Source organism: Eleutherodactylus coqui, chromosome 3 (assembly GCF_035609145.1).
Source record: "Eleutherodactylus coqui strain aEleCoq1 chromosome 3, aEleCoq1.hap1, whole genome shotgun sequence".
NCBI classification, from domain to species: Eukaryota; Metazoa; Chordata; class Amphibia; order Anura; family Eleutherodactylidae; genus Eleutherodactylus; species Eleutherodactylus coqui.
Genome location: NC_089839.1, coordinates 69,866,900 through 69,885,363, shown reverse-complemented (window position 1 = coordinate 69,885,363; position 18,464 = coordinate 69,866,900). Strand labels below are relative to the sequence as shown.

The 18,464-nt window shown below is 44.3% G+C and overlaps 1 protein-coding gene across 2 annotated transcripts in view; it reads right to left on the bottom strand.

The window, feature by feature from the left end:
- The window catches only part of PUS10 (pseudouridine synthase 10), a 105,321-nt gene that overhangs the window by 50,269 nt on the left and 36,588 nt on the right, over positions 1-18,464 (bottom strand). For both annotated transcript variants that reach the window (XM_066595733.1, XM_066595732.1), the window contains exons 8-11: positions 18,283-18,328; positions 8,669-8,733; positions 5,188-5,273; positions 931-1,056 (exon numbers count right to left, since the gene is read on the bottom strand). In XM_066595733.1, the coding sequence (XP_066451830.1) occupies positions 931-1,056; positions 5,188-5,273; positions 8,669-8,733; positions 18,283-18,328 (323 nt within the window). The remainder of the gene's footprint in view (positions 1-930; positions 1,057-5,187; positions 5,274-8,668; positions 8,734-18,282; positions 18,329-18,464) is intronic.

The following is an 18,464-nucleotide window of genomic DNA, read 5'->3' as shown; positions in this document are numbered from 1 at the left end:
GTTATTTCCCTGCATTCATCCTGCAAATGTCTGGTGAGTGCTCTCAAACAAGTTGGACGCTGTTCATATTTCCTGACTCAACATTCCAGGTCATCATTAAGATGTTCAATATTGTTCAGGTCATGACTGTGTAGACCAATCCCATCATGGAACATCCATATCCTCAAACCAATGTAAAAAGGCGTTAGATTTGTGACAAGGCGTGTTATCTTTTTGGAAATATTGCTGACCGTTCCCAGAGTATTGTCACATTATTGTCTCCAATGCCAAACTACACCTCCATGTTCATGGTTCTTGCACTAAAAACAACAGACCATAACCATGTAACATAAAACATCCTCAGACCATAACAGAACTTCCACCATACTTAACTGTTGGCAGAACACACTCAGACAAAAGGCGTCCCCAACATCCTCCACACCCAGGTACCTCCATCTGATCTGAAGATTGAGTAGCACAATTTGTCCCTCTGTAGAATGTTCTTCCATTGCTCAACTGTGCCATGATGATGCTCTTTGCACCACTGTAGACGGCCCGATGCATCTTCTTTAAGAGAATTTCCCAGTTGTTTGCAGAATGAATGGAGGGAAATACCATCTGAGGTGTATCAGACATTAGTAGAAAGTATGCTGCAGAGATGACGGATGTCATTAGGATCAAATGAGGCCCCACTAAGTATTAACATATGGAAATAAATACTACTTTAGATTCTTGTTTAGGCGTCCAATTACTTTTGGTAGGAGAGTGTATATTAAGCTCTCAGAGCATTACCTAAATTGCATAAGACTGTATCCACATGTTAGCTGTGAGCAAAATTTGGTCTAGTTGGGTTTTCAGTCTCTGGTGTAAACAGACACGTTCTCATGCTCCGTCCTATCTTGAAAATGGAGTGTAATTAAAACCATTCTACAAGAGATATTGCATACTTACTGTCCACTTTAAATACCGCCATAAGCTGTTCTGTTATCAATTCCTCCACTGAAGACTCCATCTTCCTCTCCCCATCAATGACCCAGGGGGTCTGGGGCAAAGTCCTTGAATATTTGTTATATCTTCCTGCAAAGTAATAACAACTATGAACTGCCCTAAAAATGTGTTACAGCGAATTCAGAAAGTAGTCAGACCTCATTTCCATAGTTTTGTTATTTACTATTCTTAGTTTAAAACCGATTTTTTTCCCAAATGCAATCGGCTTTAAAGAAATTTGCGCACAATTATTAAAAATAAAAAAGCCGAAATATCACATCCACGTTCAGGCCCTTGTGCTATGACACAAAGTTGAACTCAGGTGCATCCTGTTTCAAATGATCATCCTCAAGATGTTTCTACTACTTGGTTGCACGTGATTTGGAAAGGCACAGACCTATCTTTACAAGGTCCCAGGGTTGGCAATACATGTGAAAGCAAAAAAAAAAAAGGCATTGAGTCAAACGAAACATCTGTAGACCTCGGTGGCAGGGATGTTTTGAGTCACAAATCTTGGGAACATTACAAAAAATTGTTGCAGCATTCAAGGTCAAGACAACGGTCTCCATGACCCTTAACTGGAAGTAGTTTAGAACCCCCAAGACCCTTCCTAGAGCTGGCCACCTGGCCAAACTGAGGAATAGGGGGAGAAGGGCACTTGCCATGGAAGTGAATGATAACCCAATTGTAATTGACACAGTAGAGTTCCATATGTCCAATATGGGGTTCAGAGAACACTGCAGGAGCATTTTTGCACTTCTCAAGACCTTTAAGGCAGAGTGGTCAGACAGAAGTCACTTCTCAGGAAAAAGCACATGAAATCCTACATGAACTTGCCCAAAAGGCACATAAACAGATTGAAAGATTCACTTTAACCCCTTCATTGTGCTACACCATTGGCAAATAGACATTACAGGGATTGTGCCTGAATTACAAGTTACCCCTATCCATGGAATAGGGGATATCATGCTGATTGGTGGGGATTTCACCATTGAGACCTCCACCAACGGGGAAGTCCCATGTCAACCTCTTCTCATCACTGCAGGGATGCTTCTCCTGCCTGCAATGACATTACAGTATACGGTCGGCGCTTCATGTATTTTAATGGGGCTGATGGAAATATCAGAGTGCTTGCCAGTCAATTATCTCTGCAGTCCCATGAAAAATGAATGGAGTGGTACCACGCTTGCGAGACAGTTGCTCCATGCATTCTCTTACTTACCGCGGTGGGGTGGTGATGGTGGGGGTCATCAAGCTTGGAGTGAGGAGGACGAGGGAAAGGGGACCACTGTTCTTTGAACTGCTGGGGGTCTTAGAAGAGAGACCCCCACCAATCATTAAATCTTCCCCTATCCACAATACTGGTGATAACTTGAAATTCTGGTACAACCCTTTTATTTTATGGATGCTATGTGGCACTGTATATTTGGCTGCCAATTAGGAAGACGGGCGCATGTGAGGTAGTGGTGGGTGTGTGGGTGGGGGGAGATAATGGGGGCATGTAAGGTGGTGGTGGGTGCGTGAGGAGGGAGGGGGTAATGGGCGCATGTAAGGTGGTGGTGGGTGTGTGTGTGAGGGGCGCGGTAATAGGCGCATGTAAGGTGGTTGTGGGTGTGTGTGAGGGGGGGGGGCAATGGGCGCATGTAAGGTGGTGGTGGGTGCTTGGGGGGGGGGGGGTAATGGGTGCATGTAAGGTGGTGGTGGGTTTGTGTGTGAGGGGCGCGGTAATAGGCGCATGTAAGGTGGTTGTGGGTGTGTGTGTGTGAGGGGGGGGGGGTAATGGGCGCATGTAAGGTGGTGGTGGGTGCTTGGGGGGGGAGGGGGTAATGGGCGCATGTAAGGTGGTGGTGGGTGTGTGTGTGAGGGGCGCGGTAATAGGCGCATGTAAGGTGGTTGTGGGTGTGTGTGTGTGAGGGGGGGTAATGGGCGCATGTAAGGTGATGGTGGGTGCTTGGGGGGGGGGAGGGGGTAATGGGCACATGTAAGGTGGTGGTGGGTGCGTGGGGGGGGGTAATGGAGGGAGGGGAGAGAATGACCACTTGTAAAATGGTGAAGGGGGGGAGAGAATGACCACATGTAAAATGGTGGAGGGAGGGGAGAGAATGACCACATGTAAAATGGTGGAGGGAGGGGAGAGAATGACCACATGTACAATGGTGGAGGGAGGGGAGAGAATGACCACATGTACAATGGTGGAGGGAGGGGAGAGAATGACCACATGTAAAATGGTGGAGGGGAGAGAATGACCACATGTAAAAAGGTGGAGGGAGGGGAGAGAATGACCACATGTAAAAAGGTGGAGGGAGGGGAGAGAATGACCACATGTAAAAAGGTGGAGGGAAGGAGGGGAGAGAATGACCGCATGTAAAATGGTGGAGAGAGAGAGGGAGGGGAGAGAATGACCGCATGTAAAATGGTGGAGGGGGTGGGGGGAGGGGAGAGAATGATCAAATGTAAAATGGTGGAGGGAGGGAGGGAGGGGAGAGAATGACTGCATGTAAAATGGTGGAGAGAGGGAGGGGAGAGAATGACCGTTTGTAAAATGGTGGAGGGAGGGAATGGCGCGTGTAAAATAGTGGGGGAGGCATATTAGCCTTTTACTTCCCACCTCTACACAAGCCAACCTAAACAACCAATCACCGTGAATGCGTAAATCCAAACAACAAATCAGGTTACGAATGGTGTGGAGTTGGGGAGTAAAAGGCTAATATGCGTGGGGGAGGGAATGGCTGCATGTAAAATGTTGGAGGGAGGGAGTAGCTAAAAATGATCATTAAAAAATGTTGTAAGTGACTAGATTTTGTATATCATGTAAACATTTTGGTTAGAGGTGCCCCTGTGAAAAAAATCCCACGTAAAAATTGACATTCAATGTGGAATATATAATATGTTGTAATAAGCCACACCCTAACCATGCCCCTAACCATGCCTCTGACCACACCCCCTTTTGGTAGGAGCACCGCGCGATAAAACCTTTTTCCCAGGGGTGCCCCAAGGCCGAAAAGGTTGGGAACCACTGCACTATGCAGTGGCTCTGGCTGGTATTGCACGCCAAGTTCTATTGAAGTAAATAAAATGTACGGCACTGTGCAAGTAGGCAACTTAGTAGCCACGTTGCTCACAGGAGAGCCACAGCCACTACAGACAGCTGATCAGCAGAGGTTCCAAGCAGCAGAACCCCACCAATCTGATATTCATGATCTATCTTGGAGGATGGATCATCAATATCTTAGTCCTGGAAAACCCCTTTGAAGGTAACTCAAAGGGAACCTGTCATCATGTTTGAGACCCATAACCTACGTTACAGGGCTCAAACCTGAGGGAAAAGGGAGCTGTGTTTGATACTCACAGGGTCTCCTAATCCAACGTTGTGTCCTTGCAAAGTTGCCATCTCAGGTTATGGGGCTCAAACGTGATGACAGATTCCTTTTAAAGGGACTATGTCACTAACATTTTTTTGTATTAACTGAAACCAGATAGAGAAACATTTTTCTAATCGGTTTTTATTTTCTGACTGTAGAATCTTTTATTCTGTTCTCTATACATGACTATGGAGGCGGCCAGCTTTCCTGAGCTACACTTAACAACATTAAGGGCATTTAGAGAGATGTTTACAGCAGCCTAATGGGCCATTCACACAATGGACAAGAAGGGACGCACTGACATATATGGCAGACTCTTCTAGGTATGCTCTGTAACCTGTGCAGGGGTCATTGTAAAAGGAAGTGGAGTACATAGTCACAGCCTATCACCTATTGTGAATGGTGGATCCAGTGTCATCTACATATAGTTGTCACCTCTCAGTGTAATCTGCATGTGATAGTGAGATAACTGCTCCAAAGCTTTCTCTACAGATTAGTGACAGACTAGTATTAGGCGCTGTGGTCAGTGTGAAAAATGCAGGATTTTAGGAATTTTCTTTTTAAATATAGCTTGTGGCCAAAAATTAAAAAAATAAATAAAAAACAGAAAAAAAAACACTAAAAGTTCTTTAAAAATGTGATTTATATAAAAGGTCATTTTCTGATGATATTTTCCCTTTAAGCACAACAGATAACACAGCTGGAAGGAAAACTCAATGGTGGAGAAGCCCACAGCACAGAGCCTGATTTGGTGTATTAACCTCCAGGAAATAAACACTTTGTAATCAATGAAATATAAATTCCTCCCATGAACAAGTTAAAGGGAAATACAGAGTCAAGAGATATACGAAAAAATTACCTGCCACGAAAACGGATGCATGGTTGCACTGGATATCAACAAGTTGACATGCTGTCTTTGGAGAAGATGGAGGCCATGGGAAGCGACTATAAAATAGAACAAGGATTTAAAATCTTTTAGTCTTGAGTCATTGTCTCATTAAGAATCGCTCATCTATGGAAGTCATTTCTTATTTCAGTGGCAACCGTGCATGCATTAATAAAGCTTACACAAAGTGCAAAACATACAAGATATCAACATATAATAACAAAGGAGACATAAAAGAATCAGGAATGCAAACAGGATATGCAAATCATATATCAACAAGATACGGAAAAGCAGGACAATATTATATTTTGCATCCATGATATGCAGGTAGCAATCTGGGAGAGTCCTGATGACCAGTCTTTTAACCCTTTCTAATCTAATTTGTATTCTGGTTTTCCTAGGGGGCTTACTCTTTTTCTGCCGTTATACAACGGCGCTATATGCTGGCTAAAGCCAGTACTGCATGAGGTGACACGTTGGATAGGCTCCGACAGCAGAGAGGCTGGCAATATACAGTAAGAGAATCCCGATGGATGTCTTCCAACATCAGAGCTGTACAGCCTTAAATCATAAAGTCTTCAGACGTCAGACAGTGGATTGGAGAGGGTTAATTTGACAGTTCTGCACCCACATAGGTGGACTAGAACAACCTTATATACCATGGATCACACTACATGTTAGTTACTACAATATGTAATGATGGATTATGCTGTATAGCCATTTACTTATCAGGCCTGAGGCCTCTCTTTATCAGTTAGCTATGTACATGTAAAGAAGGTTCAGCTAAGTAAATAACGAACCCTTACTATACATATGGAAACTATTGGTAATAAACAGAGTTTTTCACTGTAAAAGGATTTACTGGATGATAATGTGAATCATTTCTGCAAATTCCAACTTGCTAGTCACAATTTGGATGAATGCCCAACAACTGGCCAACCAACCAGAGGTGACCTTGATTGTCACAGCATAGGAAATAAGCATTGGATCAGTGATGGTCAAGTCAATGGGACCTCCACCAATGTCAAATGAATGGTGCAGTGGTCAAGCACACTCACTACCACTCCATTCATTTCAACGGGGCAGCTGGAGAAAGCACGGTAGAAAAATGAAGCAGCTGTGTGCGGGAGACACAGCTCCATACATCCTGCAGTGGTCTGGAATGGTATTCCAGGCAGAGTTCCCATTCTAGTGGAAAGGAACTGCAGTATTATTCTAGCCGCCACAGAGCGAAAGGAACTGTGGGCTTCTAGCAGACAGCAGCTTGGTGCAACCCTGAAGAACAGCTAGTTGGGGTTTTGATAGGTAGATTCCAGCCAATGGACTGTCCTGAGGATAGATCTTAGACCTGGAAAACTCCTTCAAGTTGCCCAGCAGGCCAATCAGTTGCTAAATGATTTATCTTAAGAGGATTGAGCAGGGGTCGGACACTTCATAAGCATTCATGAATTGCCATAATTAGGAGTCACATACAAATTCAAGATGATCACGGATCATTGCATAGAAAAAAATATTATTTTGGCTGCTGTAAGCGAAATGTAGAGTTAGAAGTCATACAGTTCTGATGGCGTGGTTCCTGAGGACCCCGCTATGCTCTTCGCTCCCGTGCACTCACTGCTATGCTGGCGAGCCCCCACCCCCGCCACCGGTAGCAGACAACAGCACATGATGGAGCGTGTCCTCCCTGCCGCAGTACTAGCCAATTGGAAGCTAGGGGGCGTTCACTCCAAACTCCGATCAGCCCCTAGCTTCCAGTGACGTGACATCAAGGTACAACAGTACCGTGCTGGTCTGCGGCGACGCGGACCGGCAAAGAAACCCTAACGGTCCGGTCCTGGTTCGCGGACCGGTGGTTGGGGACCCCTGGTCTAGGGAGCGTGACAAGACAGACTTATTTGGTGATGCGCAGGCGCACCTCCGTTCCAGTCAAGCACCGTGCAGCGACGCGGAGGGGAAGAGGGTGCACTAATGGGCAGACACGTGAGGGCAGCCGTCGTTGCTGTACGTATGCGATTATTAGTGCATCGGAGCGGAGGGGAAGGGGGGGGGACTTCATAAGCTAAACCTCCTCCAACCGGCCAAACCTGTGAGGGCAGATGTAATTGCTGCACATATGCAATTATTAATCTAGCAGGAATACCTGGCATTGCCCGGGGTTAAAACTTGAACAAAAGTCAAATTAACATAGATTGAGATTTTAAAGAAAATCCGTGTTGCCCATAGCAACCAATCACAGCGCAGCTTTAATTTTCTTTTGATAATCGTATTTTTGATCTATTTTTTTGGTCTTTCTTTATTATGCCGCACAAGTGCAAGTCATGTTTAGTGTGTAGCACTAGCAAGGCCCAAGCTGCGAAAATTACTATACAGCCCACAAAACCTTTATATTCTAGCAAAAGAGGACCAAAAACGTACAGAACTGGGCTGACAGCAGATTGCAGTTACATTCCTTTCATTATTTCAACTTTTTACGTTTCATTATACAGCAAAACACAGATTAGATAAAAAATACAAATTCCACGCGGACGAAGTCGCAGGTGACAAGCTCATATATATAAAAAATGGGATAAAATTCCGTTGAAATACCATAGCAAAGGAAAATAGAAATGTGACCTTTAAAAAGGGATATCCCAGTAAACAAATATTTTTGGAAAGGTTAACCCTTTGCAATCCAATTTTGGATTCAGGGTTTCCTAGGGGGCTTTCTCTTTCTGCCATTATACAATGGCGCCATCTGCTGGCTAGAGCCAGTACTGCAGTATGAGACATGCTGTAAAGGCCCCTGACAACAGAGCAGCCAGTAATATACAGTAAGAATACCCTGCCGGACGTCTTCCGACATCGGAGCTGTACAGCCTTCAATCAGAATGTCTTCAGACGTCAGACAGTGGATTGGAAAGGCTTAAACATAAAAAAAGACATACTCCCCTCCCCAGATCCCAAGCCCATCCCGTTCCTAAGTGCCCGATGCCCCGCTGCCCTCTGCCGCCAGCTGCAGTGATGACATCACTGACATGAGAAACATGTGACGTCTGCGTTAGTGATTAGCTCACATGTGGAAAGCGCGGGGGATCCTGAGGTATGTCTTTTTTAGGCTTCACCACCACAGTGAGCACCTTTCCAGAAAGTTTGTTTGCCGGGATATCCCCTTTTAATATTAATTTTAAGAAATGTTTACGGTGCTGTAACCGAAAGAAATATTCCACCCAAGCATCTAGAAGCGTTACGCTGATGGGCCGACCGGTGGGAGATATTCTGATAGTTAAAGCAAACAATAATTCTGTGAATTCTGAACAGCTTCCAAAAAAAGAAGACGGGAGAAAAATGTAAAAGAATTAATCAGCAGATCATTAACGACTAGCAGGTATTTTGTACTTCCTCTTCGCAGCTTCTCCTCCACACTCTTCTGTTAATAATGTACTTGGTACTGAGAAGTGGAGTTAACGGAACTCACATGCAGAAATCATTGTCTTTTATCTTGTCTAGAGCCTTGACGACCGCCATTCTAGTGAAGACAGACTGCAGGAACACAAGCATTAGACCATTATCTGCATGGCAAAGCTGAAAGTACAGCGGATGGAACATTACATGACACATTGGTTTCTTCTACAACACATAAGTAGTATAATGATATAAGAACTATGTCATTCAAATTAATATATATATATATATTCTTTATTTATTAATTTAAGGGTAAGGAAGTGAAACTGGGATCATGGTAGGGAGATAATCACAATGTAAGTCAGTCAAACAGTCAACATACAATAAAAAAAGAAAAACCAATGACAGCTCTTGAAGAAACATGCCATGTGAATAGAATTTAAAAAATGACAAAGATTAATATCTTAATTGGGGCAGTTAAAATGGTGGGTTAAAAGTAATCCTAAGGTTGGGGGTTAACAGAAGTTGGGGGCCCCAAGATAAACTTTTGCACCTGGGCCCATGAGCCTTTAGGGGGTATTATTAATCCTTGGTGATGAACCTCGGTTTCCATAAAATAAAGTAAACCCAGCGCTCCAGAGATGATGGAACGTCTCCATGTCTCCTTCCCGTCTATTTTTGATCTTGTCAAAGGAGCAGATGATTACTTTTTTCAGTCTCATCATAGACATCTACTTCAATAAGAGGACAAACCTCTGTGATCTGGCCACGGAGACGGTAGTATTCGACAGGATGACTGGCGCTCATATGCTTTCACACACAAGCAAAAGAGGGAGACCCTTAGCAGTGAACGATCAAGGATGTCTAAACGGATCTGTAACCCCTTAAGGATGCAGTCATTTTTGGCCTTAATGACACAAAACAATTTTATCTTTTTTTTTTAATTACATAACTTTTTTTTTTTTACTTTTCCAACATATCGAGTATTAAAAAAAAACATAGTTTTTGGGGTTTAGTTTTTTATGGCGTTCACCATAAATGACATTAAAGGAAGTCTGTCACCTAAAATGCATATCATGAACCAACTGATATATGAGATGGAGGATTGACAGACAACTGTACCATGTTCACTGCCCGCAGTGACTCCACTACCCCGTGATCTCAATTTTCACGCTGTACTTGCAGCCTGTGAGTTTCAGACAGTCCTTTGAGTGGTTTTCTTGCCAGCCTAGTCCAGACTCTCTTCCTCTCCATCATCACAAACCACAACCCTTTGCTAATGATTTACTTCTCCAGCACCCATGAGCTTTCTTAAGACTTTGGCCATTGCATCAGGGTGTCAGTGTTACAGCTGGTACCCGCTGCGTTGGCATTGCCCCAGCTGCTTGGCCCGAGCCATGACCATTTGGGCATGCTAAGGGTTAGCTGCTAGCACTGTGAATCTCCTGTCCAACTTATTTTAATGAATGAATGGCACTGAGCATAGGCTCATATTAACCATTTCCAATTTTTCTACCACCCGCATACTCCTTATCTGCCCCCAAAAAAACAACCGTCGCCATCTGCTGGCTAAAGCCAGAAGTACAGTAGTTAACGCATTGGACAGTCTCCGACAGCAAAGCGGTCGGGCAGACACATTTTAAAAAGAGTGTTGGACATCTTCCGACATCAGAGCAGTAAAGGCCAAATAATATTGTTGGAAGACGTCCGAAGTTGGATCGGATTGGTGACCCCCCATGCATGGCTTCCAAGCCTTAGGTAAAGACAAGTTTTTATAGTACAGCTTACTTTAGTGGAAACAGTGCCACATGTGCAAGCAGCCACCTTTCTATTGAACTATATGGATAATGAAGAGGAATTTGTGAACGGGGATCAGGAAATATTTGCATGTTATAAATATAGAGAAATCCAGCTCACCAGCCAACTCCAAGTGCTGAGGACAGAGCATACTCGTATATCCACGGACACTGAACTACTGTAGAAAGGCCAGCTCATCCAAGACTTGGAAGAAGCTTAAAATCCAAAAACTTGATTCAAAAATGAAAAAACGAATTTGAAAAGCAGCTACATCATCAATACTTTACTGTTGCGTTTCTAGCAGCCTCCGGCATCCTCAGGATCCTTTTATATGGACCTACCGGGGATCTGCTACAAGCCATTCCTGGTCGTTCTTACGTAGCAAGCCTGACCTGTAGCGCTAGAATGCCTACAGGTTGCATTCACGACAACCTGTAACTAAACCCTTCTGAAATGTCAGGAGACGGTAATGGTTCATACATACACAACATAGATGATTTAAAGGGGTTGTCTAGTTGTAAACTATTGATGGCCTATGTGCAGGATAGGCCAACAATAATAGATCAGCAGGGGTCTGCTGTCCAGAATTCCTGAGCATCAGTTGTTCACCAGACCAGTTTGCTCATACACTGAGCTGATTAATGCAGGAAGTAGACAGCTCCATTCCCACTGCAGTGGCCAAGCTTGGAATTGCAGACCAAGTTTCCACTGAAGTGAATGGCCTTTAATACAAAGCCTGGCCACTGCAGTGGGAGTGCAGCTGTCTACTTTTTGCAGAAATCGGCTTAGTGCATGAATGGATTGGCCTGGAAACCAGCTGATCTGCAGACCCCTACCAATCTACCATCCTAAGGGTAGGCCATAAGTAGTTTACATCTGGACAACTCCTTTAACTGAAAACCATGCATTACTGAGGAATGAGAGAAAAACAGGGAAATCCATTCATATCATACTTCAGATGGACTGGAGTAATCTAAAAACTCAATAATGGAAAGCAGATGCTGATAAATTGTGCAGTTCTGAATGCAGTTCTTTGAACAAAACTTAGATTTCCAATTCCTTTTGAACCCAATTCTGAGCTTCGCTCAAAAAACGGCATAAAAAACTGTCACAAAAGCTGTGGCTTCTTAAAAAAAAAAAGAAACCTGTGCGTGAAACTATTCATAAAGGGATTTTCCAAGATTAAAAAACATTGACCAAAAGGGTGACCGGCATAAAATAACGAAAGCCACCGGCTCAGCTAATAAATTCCCAATGTTCCAGCAGCACCGCTCCAGTGCTTCCCACCAGTCTTCATTTACAGTTAGTCCCCGACTTGCGAACAGGTTCCGTTCCGGGAGCCCGTTCGCAAGTCCGTTTTGTTCGCAAGTCGAACAAATGGTTGTATGGAGGGGATCGCGGGTGGATCCCGCTCCATACAACGTCGGGTGCCGGCTGTTCTTACAGCGGGCACCCGGCGGCAGCAGTTCCGACGAGCCGTGGCGCTTGTCGGAACTGTTAACACTTTAAATACCGCTCTGACAGCGATATTTAAAGTGTTAACAGTTCTGACGAGCGGCGCGGCTCGTCGGAACTGCTGCCGCCAGGTGCCCGCTGTAAGAAACAGCCTGCACCCGACGTTCAGGGGGCCCGTACAGCATCCCATGATGTGATCGCGGGACGCTGTGTGGTTGTTAGGCAGCCGGGGACCTCCTGAAAGGCCCCAGGGCTGCCTATGCAGAGTGCCTATCAAGCGCACGGCTTGCTAGGCGCTCTGCATAGACAGCCCTAGGGCCTTTCAGAAGGCCTCCGGCTGCCCAGCAACCGCGATGTGACCGGACAGGCTTCCATCAGGCTTGATAGAAGCCTGCCCGGTCCCTGCACAGTATGATGTAATGCCATAGCATTACATCATACTGTGCTGTACAGATTGTTCGTATCTAGCGAAATTCGTAAGTCGAATGTTCGCAAGTCGGGGACTATCTGTACTTGGCTCCAGCAATAAACTCATATGACGGCTACACTGCAGAGCCCGATGATTTGTTATTTTATGCTATTCCCCTTCCTTGGGCCTTTATTTTTTCTTTTCATCTCAGAAAACCCCTTTAAATAAAAACTTTTGAAAACTCCTCTGCAATCTCATTAAAGTGATTAAAGAACTTCTAAATAGTATACAAACAAATCAGTTCATAGACTGCAACGTCTATACAAAGTACAGCAATGTGTTTCAACAACATGGACAAAAGAGGAACCAACAATTGAAGTTGCAAAACTGTCCCACGACGAGGAAAACAGAAGTAAATGTTTAACAAATGTCCACTTTTACCCGTGCTGCCACCTGCTGCAGACAACGGAATAACCTCTGTGCCATGCAAAGGATCTGTAGAATACTAGGCTCGTAAATACCCTTATCCTGCGAGGTCGGTCACACAAGTAGTGTGCTGTTACTTGGCGGTGGGATGATGGATAGGCAAAATGAAGTAGATTTAAGTGCCTCCACTTTCAAACTTGTCTTTGTATCTTCATAAAGAGTTGGTCCAGAAAGTGGCATGGGTGGCACGGCAAGAGTATATATTTTTATCATAATTTCTGGTGATGGGCCGCTTTTTATATATTTTGGACAACCCCTTTAGCCCCTTGAGTGGCGGGTTTCCTACCACCCTGTCGTGCCCACCAGGGCAGGTTTTTTAAAATGGTCTAATCATTGAATTTCAACTAATTTTGCTGTTGCGTCTCAAGAGCCATAACTTTTTCATTTTCCCATTGACATGGCCATATAAGGACTTGTTTTTTGCGGGACAAGTTTTGATTTTTTTAAACAGGGGGGAGGAAAAAAAGAAATGGGGAATAAAGAAAAAAAGGGGCCATGACATTAAGGGGTTAAATAATGTATTAACTTCCCTCTCTGGGTCATTACGACGCATGGATACCACATGTGTGATTGTATTTTTGATTTTTTACAAAGTAAAGGGAGACAAGTGTTTTTTTTTTTTTTTAATAATTTTTTAACTTTTTTTATTTTTATTTATTTTTATTTTTTTGTCCCTTTAGGGACCCATCAGGACCCCCTGATCACATTTCAGGGGTCCGATGGTGACAGCCCTTTACATGCTGCAGTGACAGCCCTTTACATGCTGCAGTTACATAGACTGCAGCATGTAAAGAGTTAACACAGCAGAGATCAGAGGTTTTCTCTGATCTCTGCTGTAAGAGCAGGTACCTAGCTGTCCTCTCACAGCCAAGCACCAAGCTCTCCCTGCCACAGAGACCATCGGCTTGCTTCTGACAAGCCGATGGTCTCTATGGCAACCTGTAAACAAAGCAGGAGATTGCCGGCATATCGGCAATATCTTCTGCTGGTTTTTCAAAGCCCTTGCTTTGTTCTCTGTGGGACAGTGCAGGCAGAGCACACTGTCACAGCTTGTGGCATTGTGCTCTGCAGCTCCCATAGTGATACATAGCCCGGAAATCTTCCGGGCTATGTCGCTATGAGCAGTGGAGCTCATCCCGGAAAATTTCCGGGCGTGCCACTCAAGGGGTTAATGGTAGGCTGAGCTGGATAGGGCTGTTGTCTGACAGTCAGTCCGACTCTCCTAAGGTGCAGGGAGCACTAATATTTTGATAATGCTGGTGGGCTGTGTGTCGATTGCGGTGTTTACTTTCAAGGGGCCCTCAAAGTGGTCAATCCTGTAGGAAGGAACCACAACACAGCCTTCCTTACATTTAGTAAATGTGCTTTAATTTACATCATCAGGATTTCACAAGCTCCTCCGGCTTGTCAGCAGGCGGAATAGCACATGATGAAACCCTCCCTCATTCCTCCACTGTCAGACTAGGGTACCCAGGGCCGACAGGTAAAATTAATTTTGGGGGTCCCCTGTATAGCTACTTGCAAATTACCTGATCGCCATTCGCTAATTCCTTGCCATTGCATTCACCATATACTTCAATAGAGATGTAGCCTGTCTCCAGCGGAATCCAGCGCGACCCACGGCCAGTGTGCCCCGCGTGCCTTTATTATTCCGGCAGCGGCATCCGCACAGATCTTTCCACTTCCGGTTTCCCTGTACTGTCCATGGTCATCACGGCTCATCGTCACACATGCACAGTACAGTTTTTTTTTTTTTAAATCTCTTGCTTTCCCGCAGGATCCACAGCATGTCCGGCTTCAATGGAAGCCGTTTGTGGGAACCACACAAAAATGGAGCATACTGCGATTTGTTTTTCAGACCAAAAGGTGTGCAAAACAAATCTGCATGCTTTAATCCCTTTGTAGGCGCTCATGCTTCACTATGATCGGCTTGATTTGCGGATGCCCCACACAGATTTCACAAATCAAATCTGCCCGTGGACATTGGGCCTATACTTTGTACAGTTCATTTCTTGTTCACGCTACTACACTTTATAACCATAATTGTTAAAGATGGAAACGATTACTCTGGGAAGAAGTCACAGCGGCACTCCGTTTAGTAGTAACTACTGGGGATGCGGTTGCACCCGGGCCCAGAAGCCTTAGGGGGCCCATAAGGCCTCTCCTCTCCATATAGGGAGCCCAGTACTATGAATAAAGCATTATAGTTGGGGGCCTTGTTATAGGTTTTGCATTGGGGCCCAGGAGCTTCAAGTTACGTCTCTGCGTTAAGGGGTTAAAAAAAGTTGGGGGGGGGGGGGCCCAGATAAACTTTTGCACCCGGGCCCATGAGCCTTTAGCTACGCCCCTGGTAGTAATGGATCACTGAAAAATGAGAAATCCCACCAAAAACTACTTAAAATGGAACTTTCCACCAGGGTCATGCTGCGCAAAGCACAAACCTAGGATAGGTATGTACACAGCAGGTATGTATGTCTTAGGGTCCATGTACGCCAAATCATTTCTCGTTTGAACAAGCGAATCATGACAGAGTTCTCTTGTGAGGCCTGTTTATGCGGGCAGATTGTCCCAGGTTCATGTTAACTGTGCTTTAGGCAACATAACTGCAGGGTTAAAGGGAACCTAACTCCAGACCTAAACCTTGATGAGGGACCTACCAAAATTTCGTGGGTAAGCATGGGCGGATTGGATTCCGCATGCAGGAGCCCGCAGCGAAATCCGACCCTGCGCACAGCTGAGGACCTTGCAGTTACCTGTCCGAGTCTTCTGCGTGCTGCCCGGCTCTTCTATTTTCGGGTCTGCGGATGCGTGCAGAAGCGCCAGCCGGCTCACATGCGCAGTACATTTTTAAAAAAATGTTTGAACTCCTGCTTTCCCATGGAATCTATTGCGGACGGGCTGCGGATCAGACAGCTTCATTAATTTCAATGGAAGCCATCCGTGCGGGATCCACACTGAAATGGAGCATGCTGCGATTTTTTTTCTGGACCAAATGGTCCGCAAATCAAATCTGCATTGCTTTATTTCATTTGTGAATGCCCATGTATCCCTATGGCTGGCTTGATTTGCGGATCTTCCGTGTGGGTGACAAATCAGATCTGCCCGTGGACATTGGGCCTAACTTAACTTCACCCAAAATTTGTAATGATGACTTAAATCACATCTGATTCATTCCAAGGATTATGAGAACTTATAAAAACATAATGAAACGTAGCCCACTATAACTGAACCCAAATCTGTTTGGGAGTTTCTTTAAGATTTTCCCATTTTTATCTGTCTGGCCATCTCATATTTGTTTCTTAGACTCCCTGTCAGGTTGCTGTCTGGTTATCAGGTTATCTGGGCAGTGCACCTCTCGCTACACAGTATCTCAGCTGATTCACAACCATTTCCAGAATATTCAGCCCTGTTTTGTACCTTTTTGGTGTTACGTGTTTTAATAAATGACGAAACATTTCTGCTTGTTCTAAACATAAATTAAGTTAAAAGAAGCCTCAGTGACACCAACTAGTAGAAGGTAGCTTTCCTTCATGTCAATGTCCGACCTTTCAACGGGTCTTATAACATGACAGGGAATATAGCCCTAACCAGAAGAGAATTGCATGGACAAGTGCTGTCACACTTTCTCCACAAGCAGAAACTGTGCCCCTTCTGGCTCTGCATGGACATCCTTTCTCCCATCTGAGCCTGAAGTCTCCACATTCCGACCTGTTGGGCAGCAGTTGTGGCTTAAGCCCCAATTACACGCGAACATGATCGCTTAAAATTCGTTCAAAAGATAGGATGGTTGACAGTTTGAGTGATCATTTTGCATAGGTGCCTATTAGCAGCTCATTGGCTTAATTTGCATGTAAATGAGCCTCCCTGCACTGTATGCAGATAACAGCAGGTGGTCTGCTATCTGAATACAGCCCCTTTGTTCTGCCACAGGACTGCAGGTGATTACAATGTTATCAGAATTCCCATGAGGTAAACACAGCTTATGGTCCCCGCTATCAGCTCTCCAGCTGAACAAGGGATTTTAAACTCAACTAAAAATCATCATTCGGACAAAAAGCAAACGATGGTAGCATTTACATGCAATGATTTTTGTTAAAAAGACATTGTTTGAGCGAATTTTGAGCGATAATCGTTGTGTGTAAATGGGGCGTTACTCATCCCTACTAATGACAGGAACTCTACGTGTTTCTTTACATCTTCAGCAGAGGCGTAGGGATTGAGACTGTTCTACGTGTAGACCTATGAAACAATCTATCAAGGGCACTCTAATCTACTGCTCACTATTCTATGAAACTTCGGCCACTGTAGGCTTCTCCCTCCTGTAAAGGGGAATATCACTAATCTATTTACCTTCTCATCTACATACTAACTGCAGATCTGAGAGAAGAGGGGCTGCCCTTTAAACTGGATTTACAGTGGTACAACTAAAAAAAAAAAATTAAAGTATATACCAAGATTGATGAGACATACATAGGCTATCAGATGAGCAAAAGTACACTGAAAAGTTGGGTGTGCTTTAATTGCACAATTGGCTACCTGGTCCAGGATGTAAAACGGCAAGTGGGAACTAGTACTCTAGATATACTTAGACAAAGTCTAGTAGCAAGGTGCTTCTCACCTCGTACAGAACACACCTAGAAACAGCGAGTAAATAAACAAGACAATTTTCCAACACAACTTCCTCCTCCTCCTATTACTTCCTCTTTAGTCACATCTAATTTAAATAAGGTATTAATACATATTACAGACATCGTTAAACATCATTCTGTAGGTGTTAGAAAATATAAAGCCAACTGAAGGAGGTTGGAAAAAAAGAAAAAAAGGGGAAAAGTTACAGATCTACGGCTATAAAAAGATTCAGATATGTACACCTTCCATCATCCAGATCCCCTAACATTCTGCACAATGGAGTCATCCACAGGGACGACACTTCATGTTATCTTATGTCAACCTGCACTATGATTGGAGGAAGTGAAGGCTCTATGACAGTATGAAATTAATAAGGCGACGGCTCTTGTTTTGCTGGTTTAAGTCTATATGAGGCTACTTTGACACTGAATTTATGGGATATGTTTGATGTATGCCGGGAAAGCTCCCAGTGCATACATTAACCTCTTAGTGACCACCCATACATCTTTTCACGTCCTGGGTGTCTGGGCTTTACTCTACAGGGCCGTAAAACCATGACGGCCCTGTAGAGTAAAGTCCATGGGTTGAGGAGTGTGACCACAGGTAACCAAGAGCTAAGAGCAGTCATCGGGGGCTGCGGTGAGCGGCCCCAGTCACATGATCGCTGTTATCCAGTTATCGCTGTTATGAAAATGCCCCTAAATGTAAATTCTGTCTCATTAGTGGCAGCTCTTACTTGTTCTCATTGGCTCAATCTGAATCCATCTTTCTTTGCATCGATAATCTAATAATGGCTCATGGACCTATAACGTATCCATTTTCAATCAAGCATTTGTAAATGAGATCTGCAGTATACAAATAGGCAAAGCATCTTATAAACTCTGTACATGAAAACCCATATTCTAACTTACCTGTTTGTTTTTGGCAGGTTTAAAGCAATCCTTGCACACTGTGGCCCTAAAAAACATAAGAAATAGTTCATTATAAAAAGGCTAACGGTGGGGATTAGGCAACTGAGTCAAGGCACAATTCCTGAATGAAGCTGCAAACCCACTACAGACTATTCCTTCTAACCCGGGAGTACCAAACAGCA